Below are 22,361 nucleotides of genomic sequence, written 5' to 3' on the forward strand. Positions count from 1 at the left end.
CCGAAAGGTAATGTGACGTTGCTGAGATTAGACACATTTCCCTCCGCTGACTGTCGATGTCCAGGTCCGATGCTCCTCCTTCTCCTCTGCGTCCGCCTGTCCTGGCAGTACGATTGATCGCCGCATCGTTTCGATCCGACTCTTCGACGCCCTTCAGGCCGGGGACAGTATGAATTACCGCTAACCTAGATCTTCCTCCTCCGTAGTCTGCAAGAGACGACCGCGCGAACCTAGACAAGTAGGGTTGGCACCTCATCAAACACAAACCAAGGCTAAACGGTGAACAGTGACTGGGTCCACGACCGATACGATGACGAACCAGACAGTATGTGATCCTGGGAAAGAAGACGTTTACATTGCACTAATGACGGTCCTTTAGGCCGGCGCTACGACCGACCAAGAGAGCGGACTAGCCGTCGAGAAGATGATCGTTTCGCCGAGCACGACAGGTACGAACATTTGCCGGGACGTCCTGTGCTATGCTAATGGGACAGGAAACCCCTTCCTGCTAAACTCCGAGTCGACAATCTACATTACGACCTGACCGAGGATGATATCTGGGTATGAATCTGTCTCTTCGGCAAGTGCTTGTTGCAATACTAAACTTGGTACAGGATCTCTTCCAACGTATCGCTCCTGTCCAGGACGCGAAACTGCGCTACGACCGTGCTGGTCGCTCCGAAGGAGTTGCATTTGTCACATACGAACATGTGGCTGATGCCAGAGCCGCCATTCGAGAATTCGATGGCGCAAACGCAAAGGGACAGCCGATTAAGATATCATTAATCCCACTTCCGAGACGAGATAACCCCTTCGACCGAGTGGAGAACCCCAGAAGTCTGTTCGACAGGATCGAAGCTCCGGCTAGCCGTGGTCGGCGACGCAGCGAGAGTCCGATGGAGGATGTGGGCGAAGAGCGCGGGGGTCAGCGAGGGCCACGACGAGGAGGTGGAGCACCGCGAGACCGGAGGAGCGACACGACGAAACCAGCTCCAGAGAACATCGATAGATATATACCAGGGCAGCGTGACAGCCGAAGTTCAAGCCACCGTGGAGGAAGAAGACCGGGAGAGAGACGGGAACGTGCGGCCAAAGATCCCGAGGGACACCGCCTGGTGGGAGGCAGACCGCGGAAGACGGCAGAAGAACTGGATGCTGAGATGGACGACTACTGGGGCGGAGCTGGTGGTGAAAGGGAAGCCGCAGACAATCCTGCTTCAGTGGCTCAGGCCGCAGCACCTGTTGGTGGAGACGATATCGACATGATCGAGTGATCCTGAGCGAGAGGCTACAGCTGTCTCCCGCGAGGAGTCTCCCTGGGAAATTGAAGACGGAGTAGACGCAGGCTCACAAAAAGCACGATTGGAATCTCGTTCCTTAAATTGATTTGCAGGAGATTTCTCCTGAGACCAGGACTTCCGGACCGTCGTGTCTCCGGTCACCTTCCGCACAGGGTGCGCGTCATGTCAGTTTTGATAGCATGAAATCTTCGACCGCCTTCATACCCTCGGCGGCTCCACTGCCTTTCATACTCCTGGGAAACATGATATAGCCATGAGGTGCGCCTGGGATGATCTTAACCACAGCCTCTCCATTAGCCATCAGCCACTTCACGCTCATAAACATGGTGTCGTCCAACAGACAGTCCTCTGTACCACAGGTAAACAACGCTGGAGGCAGCCTCCCTCGTAACGGTTCCAGGTCCGCGAAAAGCGGCGATATGGAAGGATGTCGCTTCTCCTTATCCGACTTGCCAGGCAAAAAGACATCGATGTAGTGATCCATCAGGTCCCGATCCAAGACCAAAGGCGGGGTTCTCTGGAAGTTGTACACCTGCGGCGTCCAGATCATGCTATAACAGCCAAAGTGCAACAACAATCCCTTGAACGCGAAACCGGCATACTTCGGATTCGCATGCTGCAAGAGGTGCAACGTGACCAGCATGCCCAAATGTCCACCGGCCGACTCGCCGCCGACAAAGCCCAACGGCGCACCGAACTTGGCCTCGGCGTGGTCGACCAGCCACTCCGCCGCGTCGTAGCAATCCTCCGGTCCTGCTGGAAAGGGATCCTCAGGGGCAAGTCTGTACCCGACAGAGAAACACAACGCGCCCGTCCCGTTCGCGATATCCTGTAACGCCGGGTCTTGGGATTTCTGGTCCTGCAGGACCCAGCCCCCACCGTGGATGTGCAGAAACACGGCTTTGACCGGCTTGCCGTTTTGTGGGCGCAGGATCCGGCACGGGATGCTTCGCGAAGGGTCCCGGCTGGGAATGCTGAAGTCCTCGGCCGTGTCGAGGTACGTAGCCTTGGGGAGGGGTGTCTCTCCAGCGGCACGCATTTCACGGTAGCGCTTGGCACCAACCTAGGGTGGTGGGGATGAGTGTTGATCCTGATGTGTATGCTTGGTCGGCAACCGCGGGGAATAACTCACCTCGTACCATTTGGGGCCATGGCTCATGATATCCATCAGCTTGTGGTTGAATGCTTTTGTGTCTTCTGATATCGCCGCCGGGTCAAACACGCTAGGGTCAAGCTTGAGGACTTTTTGGGAGTCCATCTTCTGGATGTAGTGCTGAGTGGCGCGTCGCGACACACAAACCTAGCAAAATGCCTTGGGGTCTTCCAAGAGGGAATCAGCCTTTGTCAAAGCGCTGCTAGCAATGCTTTGTGACCTTTTAAGAGGGAGCCAACCTTTATCAAAGCGCTGTCGGATATGCCTGGTCAACTGCGAACACGCCCATGTGGACTTCTCCACCGGCGCAAGAGCCGAGGACATCTCCTCTCCTCCATGTCTACCAGGTATTCTCCACTCTTGGTCGGGTTTGTGCCGCGAGTTACCAGTCATGTCAACTCAGCACTCCTCAGGCCAAAGACTTACGGCGGAGGACGTCAAGACAAGGTAAGCGTGAATGTGAGAGTTGAATCGTGTTGAACGTGAAATAGCGCCTCGGGGGTTTGTGGCTCTCCGTAATAAATAGTGCGGATCAGATACGTCAAACGTGCCAAATGAACCTTGCCTCGTTGCCTTGTCGCGTTCGACATTTTGAAGGTACTCCGTAAGTTAGATTAATATACTGATCAACTTCACTACTATACCCATCTTCGAGCATTGTGTCAGCAAAGGAGAGACCCGAGCACTCCAAGTCTCAAGACTACAAGCTATTCACCACCCCGGAACTGGACACCAGCAAGGCAACAGGGCTCTTGATTTGCTGCCTGTGTAAAAGTTCCTGAAAGCTCATGCTAAAACTGCGACATGGATGAAGATGGCCTCAGAGACTACCTTCCGACCTCATTCGGAGCCACGGGAGGCGAGTTCGACGTCAATGCTCAAATTGAAACTGCCAGGCGGAAAGTACCTGGTCTACCAGAACGCAAGCCCGACTCACCGGCAAGTTCAAAGGGCGACCCAGATTCCGACGACTCCTCAGACAATGACTCTAACGACGAGGACGAATATCCCGTATCGCATGAGATTGTCTTCAAGACCCACACCCGACCCGTCACGACAGTTACTGCGGACGCGTCGGGATCGAGGATGATCACCGGTTCAATGGATTGCACGATCAAGTTGCATGACTTCGCGTCAATGGCGCCTAACACGTTACGGGCCTTCAAATCTGTCGACCCTACCTTCGTAAAGGGCTCTGCAAATTCGGAGACTCATCCCGTGCACGTCGCCAAGTTCAACCCCAACTCACCAAGTCAAGTTCTTGTCATCTCAGCCACTCCTCAGGCCAGAATCTTGTCTCGTGACGGCGAAACCACGACCGAGTTTGTCAAGGGCGACATGTACCTGCGCGACATGAACATGACGAAAGGCCACATCAGCGAGATTACCAGCGGCACGTGGCATCCCCACAACTATGACCTATGCGTGACCGCGGGAACGGACAGCACCCTCCGGATATGGGACGTCAATGTGCGCAACCGGCAGAAGAACGTGATTGTGCACAAATCCAAATTGGCAGGCTCGGCAGGTCGAAGCCGCATGACTGCCGTGGCATGGGGCAGTCAAGTCGACGGTGGCAACAGCCTTCTCGTCGCTGCTGCTCTGGACGGCTCCCTGCTGATATGGGGAGGGGATGGGCCGTATTCCAGGCCGAGCGGCGAAATCAACCACGCTCACACCAGCAACACGTGGACGAGTGGCGTCGGCGTGAGCCCCGATGGCCGTCTGATCGTGACCCGAGGGGGCGACGACACGATCAAGCTGTGGGACACGCGCAAGTTCAAACAGCCCGTCAACACGACCTCTCACACGTCGACGTCCAGTCAATACCCGACCTCGAACATCCTGTTCGCTCCCAACTCGTCGTCCATCATCACCGGCTCCGAGACGGGCGATCTCTACATCCTCAACCCGGCGACCTTGAAGCCCGAGCTCGTTACGCCAATCACGCCCGGATCAGCCCTGATCAGCGTGCTTTGGCACGACAAGCTCAACCAGATCATCACGGGCAGCGCCAACGCCGAAACACATGTCCTCTTCAACCCCGAGATCTCGGCCAAGGGAGCTGTAACGGTCATGTCCAAACCACCGAAGCGTCGACATATCGACGACGACCCAACTCTCACCACGGACATGTCACAGGGCGTATCCGCCGACGCGATCGTCAACCCCGGCACGGCAAGCGAGGCCATTAAGGGGAGTACATATGCATCTCGACACCCGACGATCGGACTCACCGCGTCAGGCAAATCGCGGGACCCGCGACGGCCGCACATTCCCGCGTCGACCCCGTTTGCCAAGAGCCAGCCGGATGAGAAGCACATCAAGGAACGCATCCCGCTGAGTTCGATGAGGGAAGAGGATCCGCGCGAGGCACTACTCAAGTATGCGGACAAGGCGCAGAATGATCCCATCTTCACGAATGCGTGGAAAAAGACCCAGCCAAAGACCATCTACGCGGATCTCAGTGATGAGGATGAGGACCAACATGGACCGCAGAAGAAGAAGCAGAAAACGTAGCACTATGCACGCCTCTTCGTTATCGAGGCCAATCCTGCACCCAAAGAGAGAAACTCATACATCCAACTTTTCAAGCGCCAATTTTTCCCGACCAAACGCAGGTCTGGTGTCGCTGGAGCGGCCAAATTTTCATCAATCGTCAACACCTAGAGATGCGTCACAAGACTGTTAATACATCCCCGAGTAATCTCAGCTCTCGGCGTGGAGAATGGCAACAGCCATTCCCATTCCAAGCATAAAACATCAACACATACATGTGCAGAGCTGTTATACACGCCGGTCCGCTCTAGACAAAAAGAAGACTAGCTCAAACCACATGTCGACAGGGCATTCAGACCTCCTTTGCTGGCTTGCCGGTGATGGCTTCTTTGATGCCCTGGCGGGTTGGCCGGACCACGCGCTTCATACCAATCCATGGTGTATTGATGGGCGATTCGCCGGTGTAAATCAGCAGGTCGTACAGGAAGCCGCCAAAGGTGCATCCAATAAAGGGGCATATCATCGGAACCTTTGTGTAGATGTCAGCGAAACTCGGACGTTCCAGTGTGGCTAAAATCTCGACCTACCCAGAAATAATAACCCCCGGCACTCCACACCTCGTGCCCGTACCCGACGAAATAAGTGAACAGCCTGGGCCCAAAGTCTCGGGCCAGATTGATCGCATAGCCGGTCTCCCAGCCGAGGGTGGCGCCAATGCCGAAGATCAAGAAGAACAGGCCCAACGGAACCATGTTTCCGGCGCCCAGATTCGCATCGTCCTTCAGCGCAAAGATGACAAACACGAGCACCGTGCTGGCGATGATCTCCGAAAAGACCTGGCCCGTCTTGGTCAAAAAGGGCTGCGGATACGTGTTGAAGACGCCCGCGGTCGCAGTCTCGGAGTAGCCAGGCACCGTGCGTATGCCGGCGCCGCCCTCGAACGCGTCAATGGCCGACTTGTAGTTGCCGTAGATGACGGCCGCGCCGCAGAAGCAGCCCATGACCTGGGCGCACGCGTAGATGGGGAACTTCCACCAGGGAAACTTGCGGAACATGCAGTTGACGAACGTGATGGCCGGGTTGAGGTGCCCGCCTGCGCAGCCGGCGACGTACACGCCGAGCATGACGCCGATGCCCCATCTGGTGGAGAGCAGTCAGCGTGGTGTTTTGGGGGAAATGGGTATGGATGTGGAGGTGTATATTGTATGTATTACAAAATCCTCGAGCGCGCATAGGATAGGGCACAAACTCACCCCCAAGAGATACTCTGATACTCGCCCCTGTTCTGGCTGCTGGGCGGCAGATTCGGGTTCGCACTGAGCGTCACCTGCGCGACGCTGCCGTCGCCGAACAGAATCATGATAAAGGTGCCCATGAACTCGGCGAACGGGTCGCGCAGGTGGTGCCGTACCCGACTCCACCACAGGTTCTTGTGGTGCTGGTAATCTTCCTCGGCTTCTTGGTTTTTCTCGTAGTTGTCGATGGGTGGGCCGTGCTCCTGGTGGTACGGGTACGGGACCTGCGGGTTGGGATCCAGACTGCGTGCGTTGTGGGAGCCATCATGTTCGCGGTGCGTAAAGGTCACTTCGTCGGAGCCGGGCTCCGAAGACGAGGAGCCCTGCGCGCGGTGTATCCGCGGGACGTGGAAGGCGTTGTGGCCTTTGGGCTTTTCGGAGTCGTCCATGGTTGGTATTCTTCTCCAGATGGAAAGTGTCTGTGGGTGTCTGATCTAGTTCGATGTACTCGCAGCTGCTGTACCGATGGACGAAGCTGGGAATGGCAATGGTCCGCACATGTATGTGGAGGGAGGGTATGCGACAGTGCGACGCTGGAAAATATGAGTGGGTAACTCAGCCAGGTATATACTGAGCTTGACGGATATGCATGGATGAAATCCTCCCGAGCTACTGCAGCGTTCAGGCCACACTCGTACTCACGCTCAGGCTCACACGGCTCATCATATGACGAGCCCACAAAATGTGGTCCGGAGTTGCGCATTACCAGAGCGAGCGGTCGATGGCAACGTGAACACGGGAACCGCTGCTCCACCGTCCCGTGCACGCAGGAGGGCTTGTAGCTCGTACGTTTATCGCTCATACCATCGGGCAAGCACAGGTAATTGGCCAGCTTGGTATAGCTGCTACTGCCGGCCACGCTGAGACGCGGGGTAGAACGCCCCAGCGGTGGTCAGCTTCATCATACGGCGTACTGTGTAAGTCCATCGTGAATGCAAAACGCCATCGACTCCCAAGGGCCATGGCACATTTTCGCATGAGGCAAAACGTCGTGAATGTGCCGCGGGGAGTGCTGATGATGCACATCGACGTCAGAGGCACCAAGTGGGCTTGTGGGGCCGTCGAGAACTGCACTAGAGCCGGCAGCCACGAATTTTGATTGGGAGGCCGAGATGTCTTTCGTCATCCATCGAAGGAGGGAGCGGAGCCAAGAATCACGATGCAACGGAAGCGACGATCGTCAACCTCTGCATGCTGCTTTGGGGTTGAGACACGGGAGAGTATACCATTCTGGTACGAGTACGAGGATATCACTGTGGTGGGAAAGGAGATACCGCAGCAATGGAAGTAATCGACTTTTGCTTACCGTGGTGCCAACGCCGCCTGCGCGACGAGGCCGATCATGCTTGCAATTTGTGCCGTTGGTAGCTCGTAATCCGAACTCTGGCCTCGTCCATGAACGAAGTCCTAATCGTGTTCGAACACAGTACGAAGAGTCGTACTTGTATTGGAGACTCGGAGAGTAAGTAACCTTGAACCTCGGTCTGGATTCTTGGGGACGAGAACCTCATACTCGTCCTCGTACAAGGCTGGAGTAGCTCAACAAAGAAATGGCTTGTCTTCCAATTCCTGTCTCTCATCGCGTGACACATTGCACATGTCTTGAGAAGGAAGTGAAGGATGTTTGGTTGTATTTCTGAAGCCTTCTCAAGGATATATAGTGACCATCTCGTGCTTTCTTTGCCTGAGAGGCTGTGGTTGGAGCTGGTGGCAGCATATCGGCTTACGTCACCTCCATCAAGTAGCACTCTCGCCCAGCGTGAGCATCCAATTTCTCTTAAGGGTTGTGTCCGTTCCGCCTTCGAACCTCTGACAATTCGACTCCATCAGCCTCCCTAAAAGCATAGTTGTATATGTGTGACGACGACGATATGCTGATTCTAAGCTGGCACCTGTGCATTGACTAGGGCTGCTTGCGTTCCTAAGGTCGGGCTAAATCAGTCTGCCCAAAGTTTAAAATCGACACACGACTTAAGCGGCACGAGTACGGAGTAGTGCAAGCGGTAAGTCGGGCAGTACTTATCAGCACGTGAAGATAGACTGGGAGTCTGGCCAGAGGATGACGTGCTAATGTCAGGTCGCCTTTCTTCATCTTCTCTACCACAAGAGCTCAATACGAATGAGTGATGAACTGTGCCTTCATGCAAGCCTTCATAATTCCTAGGCACAAGCGCTGGATCGGGTCGACCGGCTGTCACATCGTGACCTCCGGCGGCCTGATGGAAGAACCAGACCTCCACAGTCTGCGGATGAGGGGTAAACAGAGCAAAGTGTTACATACTGACATTCCCAGCTCTCAACGCAAGGTATTTGACGCGACTCTAACCAGTTTGCAGCTTGCTCTGTCGTTTCCATTTCGAATTCTATTGCAACCACAATAGCAACGTCGGCCTGTAGTACAGACACTGTCACGCATACGCGAACATGTCCGCTGACGCCGCCTCGAGAGCCGCGGAGACACTCCGCTCCAAGCAGAAGCCTCTCAAGGACAAGTATCGATCGGATCCCTCCTCCGCGCTCGTTACCCTATCTTCGAGCGGAACCCTTGATCCTACCTCCACCAGCTTGACATGTTCTTTGTCATCCAGCGCTGCCGCACGAAAAGTCGCTGGACTGCACCAAGCTGCGGGGGGCGATGGCTTCGATGCCTCGGGTGAGCTATGCTCCGGAGATATGCTGCTGGAATCGTTGGTAGCTTGCTTTGGCGTCACAGTGCGCGCTGTGGCCACAAGCATGGGCATCCCAATCAATAATGGAACAATCATGACACATGGCGACTTGGATTTCCGGGGCACAATGGGTATCAAGGACCCCGATGGCAACGCGGTGCCTGTGGGATTCACAAAGATTAGACTTATCGTGCGGCTTGATGTCGACGAACAACACAAACCGCAGGTGGACAAGCTGATTGAGCTAAGCGAGAGATACTGTGTGGTCCTGCAAACTATCAAAGCAGGTGTGCCGGTGGAAACGCAATTGGGCCATGTGGGCGGCGTGATACCTGATGCCCGAAGTGAGGCGGACGCTGTCAACGGTGCCGATGGTGCCGACGGGGGGAAGGGGAAAGGGATGTCGGATATCCCGCCCAACGAAGATGTACTAAAACTGAATTGAGCGGCGTCTCTATAGGTTTGTAAGTTCCGATCGACTCTGGAAGATGTTGACAGAGAACGGTCAAGGCAATCATGGATTTATCAACAGTGACATGGATTGGCCGCTGCCGTTTACATTCTTCCACAGCCATATGCGCCTCCGTTCATCGGAAGCTGAGAAACACCCGCATGCGACCCGGCCAGCTTTTCAATCCCGAGTATGACCACCTATATGTGTCTTCCATCGACATTGAGAGTGCTCTATATGCGCTTTGACGGAAGAATCATCCCATGCAACAGTTGTGCCGTGGGAAAAACAGGGTAGGCCGCATACAATTCTCCCCCCAGCTAAGCGAGCTATATCACCGAATTGAAGGCTGGAAGTGCATACATCTTGCAGTCCCTCTTCATGCTCGACCTGACTGGTTCAAGTGATTCAAGCAAGCTAATTCTTCGGTTTGAAGATACGGCGAGGATCAAAGACTTGGTCGCAAATATCACGGATATCGTGAGCAGTCTCCAGGGACATGGAGCCTGGGGTTGGAGGAGAGAGAAGCATATTCACCTCGTGGTTTCTGGTCAACAGTGTAGCACTCCTATCACTAGCAGTGTTAGTGATGATGGACTAGAAGGCATTCGGGTATGCGATTACGACGAGATAAGTCTGGGTTCTTTCAACACTCACTGCATGGAACCGTTCGTCCCCATGCGTGTTGCACCAATGTTATCGCGTTCAAGCATCAGCCACAGGAGCTTAAAGTGTGGCTGTAATCTCCAGCTTGGCTGTTGGCCAATCGTAGTGCGAGCCCGTGAGGCTGTGTGGCAGCTGTCAGCCACACCATACCTCGCTTCACGACTCCCCCACACGCTTAGGCCTGCCAGCCGCTTCCTAGGTTCAGCTTCAAGTCAGACTCAAAACACCGCTGCCTGCTGCGTATTCCGTCCTCTAGGATAGACCTCTACAGGCTATAAGTAGACGCGCCCTTCGTCTTCGAATCCTCCACCTGCTCTCCTGTCAAGCTTTGACAGTTTAGCAAGCCCGAGAGCGAGAGTCAGCGCAACAGTCCGGATTGAAAGATCCGTGATCTCACCACCATGTCGAGTCAAGACTACTACAACAGTCAGTATCCTCCGCAGCAGCAAGGCTACGGCGAATTTGAGCAGCACGGCCACCAACAATGGCAGTCACCTTCTGGCCCGCCTCCGGGGTACAGACACCAGTCTTACAATCAGGGCTATGACCAGAACCGGCCATATGATTATGGATCCCCGCCACCACAGGACTACCAGCAACACTACCAAAGCCAAGGTGGTTATCAGACCCCGTACAGTCAGCCTCCAAACAATCAAAACCAGTACACTTCGCCCCCGCCTGAAGGGTACCAGCATCCACCGGATCAATACGCGGCGCCCCCACCCCAGGGCTACCCCCCTAACTCGGATCAATACAGTTCTGCTCCGCCCGTTCATTCTTACCACCAGCAGAACTACTCATCTCAACCGCAAGACTATGGCTACAACGACCAAGCACAACGCGCTTACTCACCTAACCCACCACCGGCACAGACCCAATATGACAACTTCAGTCCGCCCGTCGGTGCCCCACCAGCGCACGTGGGTCAAGGCTATCCCGGCAACTCCGGCGTGCCTATTGATCCCAACGACCCCAGCGCGACTCAAGACCGCGGACTCATGGGTGCCATGGCTGGAGGTGCGCTAGGAGCCTATGGCGGCCATAAAGTCCACCATGGCTTTCTCGGCGCCATTGGCGGAGCAGTCGCCGGGTCCATGGCAGAAGATGCGCTGAAGAAGCACAAGAAAGAAAAGAAGAAGCTTCAGCGACCTGGCGGTCTTCGGCGTGACTCGTCCTCGTCTTCTTCCTCATCCAGCAGTAGCTCCTCCGACGACGAAAAGAAAAAGAAAAAGAAGTATGGCCTCGCGGCCGCGGGTGTGGCAGGTACGGCAGCGTACGGGGTGCATCAGCATCAACAACAGCACCACAGCAATCGCGGGCCGGCACCCCAGATGCGGGGCAACTTCTCGGCTTCCGCGACCAGCATTACGCTCGACAGGGATTACGATCTCATCGCGAGCTGTGCAAACGTCCGCGGCGAGCACAAGCTCTCTTCCATCTCGCTGAACCAATGCCTGACCAACTCGCACGGACATTTCGCCTGGTATCGCGGTGGGAATTTCGGGGCGTCTGCACGGAACGTCAGATTGATCGAAAACGGCAGGGTGCTGGAAGCCGAGCTGGGTACCGGTGGCGGGGGATGGAATCGAGCGCAGGTCCGCCTGGATGAGAGGATCAGCAACAATGACGGCGAGTTGATTTTCCTCGAGTAATCCGCACGCCAAGGTAGCCATGAAAGCTTTCGAAGTACAATGTGTACGATGCCCGTCTTTCGTGCTTCAACCTTTGTGATACACGATGCCGCACCGCTTTGTTGACGCTGACCGCAACAGCACCAGTCCACCTCTGCCACGGCCGACGTTTCTGAAGTATACCGTTCGAATGTCTCGCACAGCGGCCACCCCTTCCCGGCACTACTTCCTGTGCTGCAGCCGGCGTCTCTTCTCGACACCACGAGAACGTGAAGGTGGGCCCCCAGACGGGATGACCCGGATAGGGCACGTACCTCCCCGGGTGACTCCTCCCCATCTCCTCCGCCCACTTGATGCGCCTGCTGCGCTCCACACGGTCGCCAGTCGACCTCTTCGCCAGACAGCTCTTCTGTCGATGCTCAGGGAGGGCCCTGGCCTTGCCGCTCCAGTACTCCTTGTCCTTGTCCATGCACCACTGCAGTGCCCGCATCGACAGGTGGGACGAAGTTGCCGGGTTCAACCGCGTGCGCTCGGATCATGTGAAGAATGGCTCTTGCTCGTCTTCAAAACTCTCCTCGCTCTCCGTCAGCAGTTCCTCGTCGGGCTCCAGCTAGCGGAAGTTTCCTTCACCGGCCTCGACGAGGACTGATATCGAAGGCGAGGAGACATGGTGGGCGCCAGCGGACCACTGGTGTTCCGTGTACTCGCGCTCGAAGAGGTCGTCTGACGTGGTCATGGCTTCGTCGGTGCTTGCAGACAGAGCTTTTGGGGTTGCAGGCTCAGACGAGGCAGCTGTGTCGATTACTGTGTCTCAACGTGTCAGCCGGATATGAGGATGATCAAAGCAGAAGAAGAGCGATGCTTACGGGGTTCAGATCTAGCATGGCTGGCTCCGCTCTCGTTGTTCAGTATGTTCAGCACCGGCAGAGGATTGTCAGTGTTGTGATGTGTGATCTGGTCGAATGGTCGAGGGCAAGAATTCGGCTTTCAATCGCTTCACAAGCGCAGAATCCGGCAGAGTTCTTGGGGAGGTGAAGCCGTCCAGCAGCCCCCTGAAAAACCGGGGGAAGGATGTTGATGACGCTTGAAGAATCGTGCTCGACAATGCAGGGATGGTAGAAGATTGCTACGAGACCTTGAGAAGCGATCAAAGCAATTCCAGAGCCGCTTTCCTAGTAGAAATACCATCCCCGCACGCCTGGACATCTCGAGGCGCTTCACTTTCACAGAGAGCGAAGAAGTGACTACGGCTTCCAAGTCAATCAGAGAATTGTGTGCCCTGAGCTGCGATATGAATGGGACAAGCCAAATGAGGAATAGGTGGCACTATAAATGGACAAGTCGAGTGAATAAGGAAGCGGCCTCACGACCCATTCACCGCCCGGCGACAAGGGCCGTGGTGAACTCGACACTTGTGAATGAATGCGGCACAATAGTAGTAGAATATCTCCCAGAGTTATAGCATGAATCCGATGCATCCCATGTCCTCTATTGCGTCAAAAACCTCCTCTATAGAAGTCCGATTCATCTCCTCTATCGCCTCAAAAGCACCCTCGAAAGGGGAAAACACTCCACAGGGGTAGAAAATGTAACTGCCTCAACTCTGCAACCATAACCTCAACTCGAATTCCTGTTCACTCCCATATCAACGAGCCCGTTTTCCTTCACAGGCCATGCATGACATGGCGGCAGGACCGAGACTCGCGCCCCTCGATGTATCCGTCCTGCTGAGCTCATTTCAACCACAACCTCGTCATTCTGGTGCAATAAGTGTAGAATGCGGGTATGACGGGTCAATCCGACATGGTTCTAACTTCCTTCTTCCAATCCCAAGCCTGACAACGATCACCAAGGACTGGCCATCCCAAAGCCACGAGTCACGACTGAACCATTTTCGAGCTGCGGCTACGCCATCCTCAACGTGACCGAGTCCTTGCTTTGCTTACCTGGAACAATCCGCCGTGTGACGTAACAAGCTGGCTCCCGGTGCGGACGTTTCGCGTGCATTAGGGCTATTGAATACCGGGTCGACTCACTTGTTGGATTGTTATTGATACCGAACGTGCTCCAGTGGCCACCATACCAACAGCAGGACCGTGTCGTGGATTATACCTCCGGGCCTCGCGTTGCCGACGTGGCTTTCTGAGCTGCATGCTGTGCTGGTGCCCGTCACATACCGGCATCAGGCATTGACTGCTGGCTGACTGGCTGGCTAAGTGGTGCTAGTCTTTCGATCACGCCTACGCTTCTCTGCAGTCTCAACTCAGGAGTCTTGAGCCTTGACCCCTAGACTGTGATTTTGTTTTTGATTTCGATGTTGATTAGTAAGCCGATGATTAACTGGAGTCTCCTTTCTCTGTCCTGCCGTTACCCGCCGATGAGGGGGGGACCTTCTTGAGCACAAAGCCGTGGTAATCGAAGGAGCTCTCCGAACCGGCCAGCACGTCGACGTGGATGTCCCACGTAGTCCCCTCACAGTTGAGAAGCGGTTTGACAAAGTGAGGCTGCCGGTACGTGACGTACATGAACGCGCCGTCCGGTTTGAGGACGCGAAAGACCTAAACAGTAGTAAGTAAGTGAGCTTGTGTTCGCGTTGTCTCCGTCTCTTGCCCACTCTCTGACAGCCCCACGCTGTTTGGCCAGGAAAGGAGATCTTGGGGAACGTAAAATCTTACCTCACGAACATACCGCCCCGTATTCTCAAGGACCTCGTCCGGCGGACTCCACGGACTGCCGTGGATCATGGCATCCAACGTGCCCTTGTCGAACGCAACATCCACCGATCGGGACGCGATCTGGTCCATCTGTCGAACATCGCCGTGCAGCCAGGTAATGCCCCCGACACCTGCATCTGCATGTCGCTTCAACATGGTTTCGACAACGACGGGCGAGAAGTCAATACAGACTTGGTTGTTGTACCCCCTCTTCGCGAGGTCCCCGGGTATAGTCTGGCTCGGGAAGGTAAGCAACGGTTGTGGCTGGGCGGTAGTCTTACCGTACCGGGACCAGGGCGTATGAGACGTAATAGGTAGTCTCAAGAAGGACGTATGGTAAGTACTTACACTGTCTCCGGACCCCAGGTGCAGGATCTTTGGCTGGGTTTCGGGCGGCCGCACCTGGAGAAGGTGCCGGTCGAAGAATGGCGCCAGGTCATCGAACGACCGGAACCATTCGTGGACTTGTTCCTCGGGGCCGACCTTGGCGTAGCGTTCATCCCAGTATTCGGCGTGGGCCAGGCGCTTTAATTTGGCTTCTGACATTGACATGGTTGGCGAGGTGGGAGGTACTTGAGACAGTCCGGCATAGAGGTGGCCGGCGGTGTTGACAATAATCAAGGTCGCTGCTGGCGGAAGCGAGCAGTGCGTGAGCCGTGAGTAAGTCGTAGAAGTCGTAATTTTAGACCAAGGCTGGATCTTGGCGAAACCGTTGCCGCTTAGATCGTGATTCTCATTCTCCACGTCAGCCAGTCAATGGGACGAAAGCATCGAAAAGGGGGTTTTGGGGCCATATTCCAATGTATCCAAAGCTGCTGGAGTCGGTAATAAAGGTTCAATTGTATCACTTTCCGTGTTGAGCAATTTCACGGAATTAAACACATGGATCTACTATGTAGCCACAAGGCTCGGACGTGGCTCGGTGGCCCGGTCATCATCCCTACAGACAGCATCCGAAATGTGCAGCTGGACAGAGTACTAAGGTGATTGCCGAGATGTTTTCGGAATATGGGATCTGGTCCAGGAGTTCCAAGGATCTCAGGCTACATCATCTCTCACAGTCTGAACCTTGATAAATATGCACGGAAAGTCACCCACAATGAGTCCTGGACCACGCCCACGAGTCTCCGCTCAGGGCTAGGATGCGGGCCTTGCATTGGCCATTTCTTCTAGGCCCATCTTTGAGCGTCAAGCAATGGGGAATCGTAGCCATCAGCTTGGCCTGTCGAGATGGTGCTCACGCTTCAGGTCGAGAGAACCATGTCAGAGCGGGCTCCGGCATTGACAAGGTCTGGACTTCGAGCTGATAGAGAGGTTTACCGTTTGAACCCGTCAGTATCCTGCTGAGAGTAAATGATCTATATGAGAAGAACTAGCCATGCGTCCACGCTAATGGCCTCACGTGTAGCTCCAGCTCCACGGCGTCCAACCCGCGAATTCGATCCCAGATGTTACTGGCCAGCGACGACCTCGAAGTTGAACGCACACTTGCGGTGGTCGAGGACGATGCGGCCTGGACAGGTCGACAGACAGTGGATCGCCGCATATCGGGAGGCAGTCTCGAGCTCCGGGGGGCATTCTCATGCTCCGGCCACGATGTGCAGACAGTGGTCTTGAAGGCAGACAGGGTCGAGACACTCCTGACGAGACTGCAGGCGACCAACGAAGAAGACGCAAGCGAGTTGCTGTTCCGGCGAGAAATGCGCAGGTTCCCATGTCTGCCGATGGGCCGGAAAGCTACTATGTGTTGACAAAGAGCAGCAAAAGAGCCTGTTGCACTCTGGACTTCGTGTGTGTGCGGGACAGTGGTGCTGCTTGCATGCGAGTCAGTAGTTGAGGATCCCACGGTCGTCGAATGATCCAACGCCTCGATGTCTGACCGCCTAGTTGTCCTTGGCCACATGGGTTGCGGCGACACGGTCGTTGGTGTAATAAAAGATAAGGGCTTGACATCATCATAGCCAGCTTGCCGTCTCAACCCCATGAGTTCTCTGTCGGACTCAGGGATGTGCGGCCAGTGAAGGCCCCGGGTGAGAAATGGTTAGCTTCTTGGATGGGGCCGTTTCTTTGATAGGTGTCAAAGGACAGGAGTCTTCAGTGGGGGAAAAAAGCGCGGAGTTGGGTGGCAGTTGTGCAGTGGAGCTGTGACCAAGGATGACAAGATGCTCAGAGTGTCGATAGTATTGGTATTGGACCAGGTGCAGAAGGAGCATGGTGTCAGACACCGCCCCTTGAGATCGTGTGGCCGGATACGAACGTCCAAGCTGTAGTGGGAAAGTGGCGCTGAAGTTCCATGTCATAATACATAGTACATTGGATTTTTAGCAGAAGGGTCGGCATTGGAATTCACTTTTGGGAAGTCTGCAATGTCGGGTTCAGATCTGTGCCCACAGGCAGGAATTAAAGCCGGGACTTGGCTGTATATTGGTGGTGGGAGAATTAGATATCTCTTTTGATCATCGCCTCGCCTCACCGTACACCCCCCTTCCTGTAAGGCTGGGGCACCGGGTGGACACGAATGCAGATCATATGATTTTGGGTTATTCCTTCGCGACCACGATGGTCAGTGGCAGGCTGACGGTAGGGGAAAGCGGCGGGTACATCACGAAAGAAGTTGGTGTCTCGAAAGCCATTTGGTGCACCTGTCAAGCGAATCCTAGTAACGTCGAGGTCGCTCTTCTGGCCATGGCGCCTCGTCCCGGGGTTGGCTGCCTTGAGACAGGGCAAAATGTTGTCCACGCCAGACTGAGGAAGTACAAGATCGACTTCGAAGCCTGGAGAGTCGAAATCCCTGGTAGGAAACGGTCAAGCGGCTCGCAGTTGACTGTTCACCGTCTCGATCCGCTGTCGGGATCTGGAGACCGGGAAGTAAACACCTGGATATCCATTTGATAGTAGATTCGTTTCGTCTTGACCAAGGGATAACCGATCTGGGTGGGACATGGCAGTGTGAATCTACCTGCCGAACGTAAGACCACTCAATGGGCGTGTCGTGGGGAGGGTTCGGCCAGAAGGCAACGATGAGCTCCAGAACGTACTGCGGAGTCCGTGATAGACAGGAAAAGAGGCCTGAATGTCTGAAGTGCGATCATCTGTGCAACAGCTCGCGTCTCGGCTCTTGACAGTGAATAACCGGTAGCTTTTGACCGAGTTGAAGAACAATGCGGGTGGTCTCAAAGTCTCTTGAGCAGCTAGCGTGAAGGCGTCTGCTGACGTGGGAGACTCCAGAGGCAGCGTAGGAAGCCAGAAAAAGCCAGATCTTGGTACGGCGAACCTTCCGTTCGAGAACTAGTTGGACAAGAGCTTGAAGACCTCCTTCCGGCGGAAAGGGAGTATTCCAGTAGGAGAGACGAGATAAGTGATTCTCCGGTGAGCGTCAAGAACGTCTACACAGTACTGCGTACGCGTCAAATGAGTCGCGATGAATGTGGCCTTGAAGCAGCGCTAGGCCCCACTTGGCTAGCCCAGATCAAGTTCCCTGCTCGCTGCGACGTAAACGTGCATGATGGATTTGTACGGCAAGATCTCGAATGCCTGATCGAGGGCTACTTCGCATGACACGATGGCTCCAGCTTTATCAATATCTGCAGATCTAGTCCTGCCTCGTTGATGGACGGATACTCGAGAGTCGAATTCGGTGGCTTCCAATGTCCCTGTCTCACTATCGCATCGCAGCTGCACCACTCCCGGCAACTTCTATGACAGTGCCAGGCCCCAACAACTACGTCTCGTCTCAATGCACGTATCCACCACTGCCAGCCTTCCTGATCCTTTAGCGACAGTGGTACTAGACCCTTGGTCAAAGAAAGATGCACCGCAGTCTCCCGGCGGCTCCCTACATCAATGGTCCTCACTTATTGGCATCATCACAGCCATCGTGGGCAACCTTCTCATCTCCTTTGCGCTGAACACTCAGAGATATGCCCACATCCTGATAGACCGCGAGTACTCCCAGTCTCGCAAGTCCTCGGCGAGTGGCCACTCTGCCCTGAAGCGTAATGGTGGTTACGGCACATCGCAAGAGGAGGAGATAGCAGAGGAGCAGAGAAAGAAGAACTTGGAGATATCCGGGTTCCAGAAGATTGTCGACGAGGAGGCAGGCGATTTACTACATCAGTCTTCAGATGGGTCTCTCCAACCAACTTTCGAGTCGCAAAAGCAGGTCAACAGCCAAGAGAAGGATTCAGATGATGACTCTGGGAGGGCTTCATATCTCAAATCGCCGTATTGGTGGTTAGGCTTGGTCTTGATGATTGTTGGCGAAGCAGGCAACTTTCTTGCCTATGGATTCGCACCTGCCTCGATCGTCAGCCCGTTGGGCGTTGTTGCGCTCATCTCCAATTGCTTGATCGCCCCTCTAATGCTCAAAGAACGATTCCGCAAGCGAGATCTATGTGGCGTCCTGGTTGCAATCGCTGGTGCTGTCGTTGTCGTCTTATCCGCCAAGAACACCGAGACGAAGTTCGGGCCTGGGGAACTATGGAAGACCATAAAGAGATGGGAATTCCTGCTCTACGTGATCGTCACAGCTGTCTTTATCGTGGGGTTGATGTATGCGGAGCCACGATACGGTCGCAAAACCATCCTTGTCGACCTTGGTCTCGTGGCTCTGTTTGGCGCTTACACGGCTCTTTCCACAAAAGGAGTGTCATCCCTCCTCTCCGCATCTCTATACAAGGCCTTCACATTTTCCATTTTCTACTTTCTGGTCCTGATCCTTGTCGGATCGGCACTAATGCAGATTCGATATCTGAACAGAGCCTTGCAAGCTTACGACTCTACCCAGGTTATACCCACACAATTTGTACTATTCACCCTCTCTGTCATCATTGGATCGGCTGTACTGTACAGAGACTTTGAGCATACCACAGTGGACCAGGCTGTGAAGTTCGTCATTGGCTGCCTGTTGACTTTCTTTGGAGTGTATCTGATCACAAGTCAGCGCCACGAGCTTGGGGAAGTCGAAGACGCAGGCGGGGGCGAGGTGGAGAGCATCCGTCTTCTGGACGAGGAAACACACGGCATCGACGAGCGCACGCCGTTGACGCGGGACCCTGCGCAGCTGGCAGCTGCAGCGGTCGGTCAACAGCCCGGACTCTACGACGGAGACGAAGAACAAGCCGGTCCAGTGACACCACGACGACGGTCGGTAGAATCGTCGGAGGTTCCCTCGATCTCAGTCACACCCGCCGAGTCATCCGAAACCTTCATCCGAAATCCTTGGATCTCTTCGACCGATGAGATGGATGCGACACCACCTCGGACACCTCAACACAAGAATCTTCAACTCAATGCCACGCCCTTCTTTACTCCTGCGACGTCAAATCCTCTTCAACGCACATCTTCGTCACCCGCTGACCCGCAGACACCCACGAAGTTACCAGTCTCTCCTCGTCCACCCTCGCCCGATCGCTCTGCACTCCCAACACCAGACGATCCGTCGCCTACCCCCACCTTTCTTCCTCGGTCCGCTCGCGGAAGCATTTCTCGTCTCATTCCGATCCCCGGTCCTCTCTTAGCACCCCTATCCAACTCCCTAAGTGCTTTAGTCGCAGATTCCATCATGAAGGGTGAAGGCGCACCACGGTCTGTACGGGCCGCCCTTCGCCGCTCCCGTTCAGGAAGGCACTCCACCGACGACCGGCGCCGGACCGTAGCTGTTACTGAAGATGTCGACGGAGATGATCCACTCGCCGCCCTTCGTGGGGTCTGGACGGACCGGAATCGGAGTACAGAGAGCGCACAGGACCTGAGCAGATCGCGGACGCAGGAAACAATCCCGAGAACGGTGCGTGAAGACGACCAGGAAGACACGGCCAAGGACATGGGCAAGAGAAAGACGAGGTTGAGGGCCCTTAGTGAGACATTGTCGGGAATGATGGGTCATGGGCGACGAACGCAAAGCCATGGGAAAGACCGAGACGACGGTCAGGACCATGCAGATGGTCCACAAAATGATAGCAGGACGGAGCACCCATCCCAGTTCTGACCATGGAGATGATGTACAGCACGTTTCAGAGTAATTCTAGTAAATAATGTGGTCTTTCTATCGCGCGACCGAGCGAGGTTTCTACCATCTAGTGTTGGGCCTCGATAGGATTTTCTGAAGGCAGACAGCGCACCAATTCATTCGACGTCACAGCGAGCAGGCATGCAGACTTCCTACACTGCCGTGCGAGCATGCCATCTCACTCCCTATCACACTAAATATGGCGTCGATTCCTGTACCGCTCTTGAGCCGCCACCTTCTACAGCCCCGGTCTATTAACCGCCACCAGCACTCGCCTCATCAGCTGCCTCCGTGACAGTCTCCTCCGTGACAGTTCTCTCATGTCTCCCCGCCCGCTCCCTCTCTCTCCGCGCCTTGGCCCCCGCCTTCAAACTATCCCACTTGTCCCTGTACTTGGTGATGGTCTCCTTCAGCTTGACATTTTCCTCCTCCTTCTTCCTCGCCCGGGCATCGCTCTTGCGGAGGATCTCTTCCAGCTCGGCGATGCGCCGTTGCGTGGCCTCGTCTGTTTGATGGTGGCCAGAGGGGTTGCTGTCGATGCCCAGCAGTTTGCCACTCAGCGGCGGTTTGCCGCGTGAGTTTTCGGGCGAGAGCATGGGCGAGCGGTTATGCAGGGAGCGGATACTCTGCGCCAGTGCGGCAGAGGAGGTCTGCGCGGACATTTCAAACACGTGGAGCCGCTTGGAGAGCGTGTCCGAGAGGTGTTTGAGCGCTTGGTTTTCGAGGGCCAGTTCTTCCATGGTTTTGCCGTTGACTTTGACATCTTCCTGGCCGTGGCCACTGCGGCGGAAGCGGCTGGGCGGTCCCGCGGGGGCGGGGAGGATCGTGCTCTGCGCGTCTACAAAGTCGTCTTCGGAGATGTTGGTCAGGTTCGAGGTTTGGCGATGATGGCCGCGCAGGCCGGCGCGGGCTTCTTCGCGCTCGGCGCGCGACATGATCTCGGCGTAGGAGATTGTGCCGCCGGTGGTGGGGACGACGTAGAAGGATTCCGAGGGGTTGGTTGGGCCACCGCCCGAGACGGCGCGGAGGGCGGCGCGAGAGATGAGTTGGCTGTAGTCGACCGAAGGGGGTGCCGGGGTCGGCTGGGATGGCTGTTTGGGCTGCTTGGGTGAGGGGAGCGAGGAGGTTGGCCGTGCCTTGGGCGTGCTTGGTGTGGTGAGCGGGAGGCCGGCGAATGCTAATGGCGCGGAGAGTTTGGATATGAGGCTTTCAAAGGTGGCGTAGAATTGCTGGAAGGGAGCATCGGCGCCTTGCTCGGCTGGCTTTTCGGTCGATTCTGCTTTGGTAGGTGATAAAGGTGGAGCCCACGACGGACGTGACTGTGACTGCTTGGAGCGCGACATAGGAGCATCGCCTGTATCTGGGCTTTCTCTTGACATCGCCTTTCCTCTCGCGTCATCCTGAGCGATGTGACCGTCCGCGTTTTGTGTAGAAACCAACGGAGATATCGGGGTAGGTCTCTTCTGCCGGTTGCTCGGTATACCTCTGGCAGAGGCTAGATTACTTGCAATGGAAGACGAAAGCTCTCGCGTGCTTGATCTCAACCCTTTGGGCAATCTCGGGGGATGTGTAGTCGTCTCGGGTGAAGAAGGTCTGGTCGTTTCCTGCTTTTGCGGTGCTGGTGATGGAGTGGCATTGTCGCCATCATCTGCGGATGTGGAAGGCTGGCTACTTGTGACAATAGGCTTCTCGTGCGCGGCCTTGAGCAGTTGTCCTAGTTTTTTGTGGTGTTGTTCCAACAAATTCAACACGCGAAGGGCTTCCGAGTCCGACGTCCCTTGAGCCGCTGCGGCGAATTCTGCTGCGGCCAGATCATGTTCCTCACTGGCCGCGACCGGATTGTGACGGCGCGACTCGAGGGCGGCGTTCCGGGCGTGCGTATGAGCCTGCGATGACAAAATTAGGATCGCGATAGATCTGTCTCCAAGGTGGTGCTTACGAGAGTTAGCGGTGCCGTATCCATTTAATCTTA

The 22,361-nt window shown here is 55.3% G+C and overlaps 9 protein-coding genes across 9 annotated transcripts; 5 read left to right on the top strand and 4 right to left on the bottom strand.

Moving 5' to 3' along the window:
* Nucleotides 1-310: 310 nt before the first annotated feature.
* Nucleotides 311-1,274, top strand: A1O7_03574 (uncharacterized protein; the record flags this gene model as incomplete). The annotated part of the gene is made up of 4 exons (XM_007757593.1): nucleotides 311-325; nucleotides 380-449; nucleotides 521-561; nucleotides 615-1,274. 4 exons carry the CDS (start codon nucleotides 311-313, stop codon nucleotides 1,272-1,274), a joined length of 786 nt encoding a protein of 261 aa, XP_007755783.1.
* Nucleotides 1,275-1,461: 187 nt separating this feature from the next.
* A1O7_03575 (uncharacterized protein) lies at nucleotides 1,462-2,559 on the bottom strand (the record flags this gene model as incomplete). Its single annotated transcript, XM_007757594.1, has 2 exons — nucleotides 1,462-2,364; nucleotides 2,434-2,559. The coding sequence occupies 2 exons, from the start codon at nucleotides 2,557-2,559 to the stop codon at nucleotides 1,462-1,464; spliced, it is 1,029 nt and encodes a 342-aa protein (XP_007755784.1).
* Nucleotides 2,560-3,258: 699 nt separating this feature from the next.
* Nucleotides 3,259-4,974, top strand: A1O7_03576 (uncharacterized protein; the record flags this gene model as incomplete). The annotated part of the gene is made up of 1 exon (XM_007757595.1): nucleotides 3,259-4,974. One exon carries the CDS (start codon nucleotides 3,259-3,261, stop codon nucleotides 4,972-4,974), a length of 1,716 nt encoding a protein of 571 aa, XP_007755785.1.
* A 331-nt stretch (nucleotides 4,975-5,305) lies between these two features.
* Nucleotides 5,306-6,637, bottom strand: A1O7_03577 (aquaglyceroporin like protein, other eukaryote; the record flags this gene model as incomplete). Its single annotated transcript, XM_007757596.1, has 3 exons — nucleotides 5,306-5,482; nucleotides 5,541-6,093; nucleotides 6,207-6,637. 3 exons carry the CDS (start codon nucleotides 6,635-6,637, stop codon nucleotides 5,306-5,308), a joined length of 1,161 nt encoding a protein of 386 aa, XP_007755786.1.
* A 2,035-nt stretch (nucleotides 6,638-8,672) lies between these two features.
* Nucleotides 8,673-9,362, top strand: A1O7_03578 (uncharacterized protein; the record flags this gene model as incomplete). Its single annotated transcript, XM_007757597.1, has 1 exon — nucleotides 8,673-9,362. The coding sequence occupies one exon, from the start codon at nucleotides 8,673-8,675 to the stop codon at nucleotides 9,360-9,362; it is 690 nt and encodes a 229-aa protein (XP_007755787.1).
* Nucleotides 9,363-10,435: 1,073 nt separating this feature from the next.
* Nucleotides 10,436-11,686, top strand: A1O7_03579 (uncharacterized protein; the record flags this gene model as incomplete). Its single annotated transcript, XM_007757598.1, has 1 exon — nucleotides 10,436-11,686. The coding sequence occupies one exon, from the start codon at nucleotides 10,436-10,438 to the stop codon at nucleotides 11,684-11,686; it is 1,251 nt and encodes a 416-aa protein (XP_007755788.1).
* A 2,315-nt stretch (nucleotides 11,687-14,001) lies between these two features.
* On the bottom strand, nucleotides 14,002-14,931 carry A1O7_03580 (uncharacterized protein; the record flags this gene model as incomplete). Its single annotated transcript, XM_007757599.1, has 3 exons — nucleotides 14,002-14,223; nucleotides 14,341-14,613; nucleotides 14,728-14,931. 3 exons carry the CDS (start codon nucleotides 14,929-14,931, stop codon nucleotides 14,002-14,004), a joined length of 699 nt encoding a protein of 232 aa, XP_007755789.1.
* A 3,184-nt stretch (nucleotides 14,932-18,115) lies between these two features.
* A1O7_03581 (uncharacterized protein) lies at nucleotides 18,116-20,368 on the top strand (the record flags this gene model as incomplete). The annotated part of the gene is made up of 1 exon (XM_007757600.1): nucleotides 18,116-20,368. One exon carries the CDS (start codon nucleotides 18,116-18,118, stop codon nucleotides 20,366-20,368), a length of 2,253 nt encoding a protein of 750 aa, XP_007755790.1.
* A 275-nt stretch (nucleotides 20,369-20,643) lies between these two features.
* A1O7_03582 (uncharacterized protein) lies at nucleotides 20,644-22,352 on the bottom strand (the record flags this gene model as incomplete). Its single annotated transcript, XM_007757601.1, has 2 exons — nucleotides 20,644-22,275; nucleotides 22,329-22,352. 2 exons carry the CDS (start codon nucleotides 22,350-22,352, stop codon nucleotides 20,644-20,646), a joined length of 1,656 nt encoding a protein of 551 aa, XP_007755791.1.
* Between the last annotated feature and the right edge of the window lie 9 nt (nucleotides 22,353-22,361).

The sequence above is a fragment of the Cladophialophora yegresii genome, assembly GCF_000585515.1.
Source record: "Cladophialophora yegresii CBS 114405 chromosome Unknown aczIN-supercont1.2, whole genome shotgun sequence".
NCBI classification, from domain to species: Eukaryota; Fungi; Ascomycota; class Eurotiomycetes; order Chaetothyriales; family Herpotrichiellaceae; genus Cladophialophora; species Cladophialophora yegresii.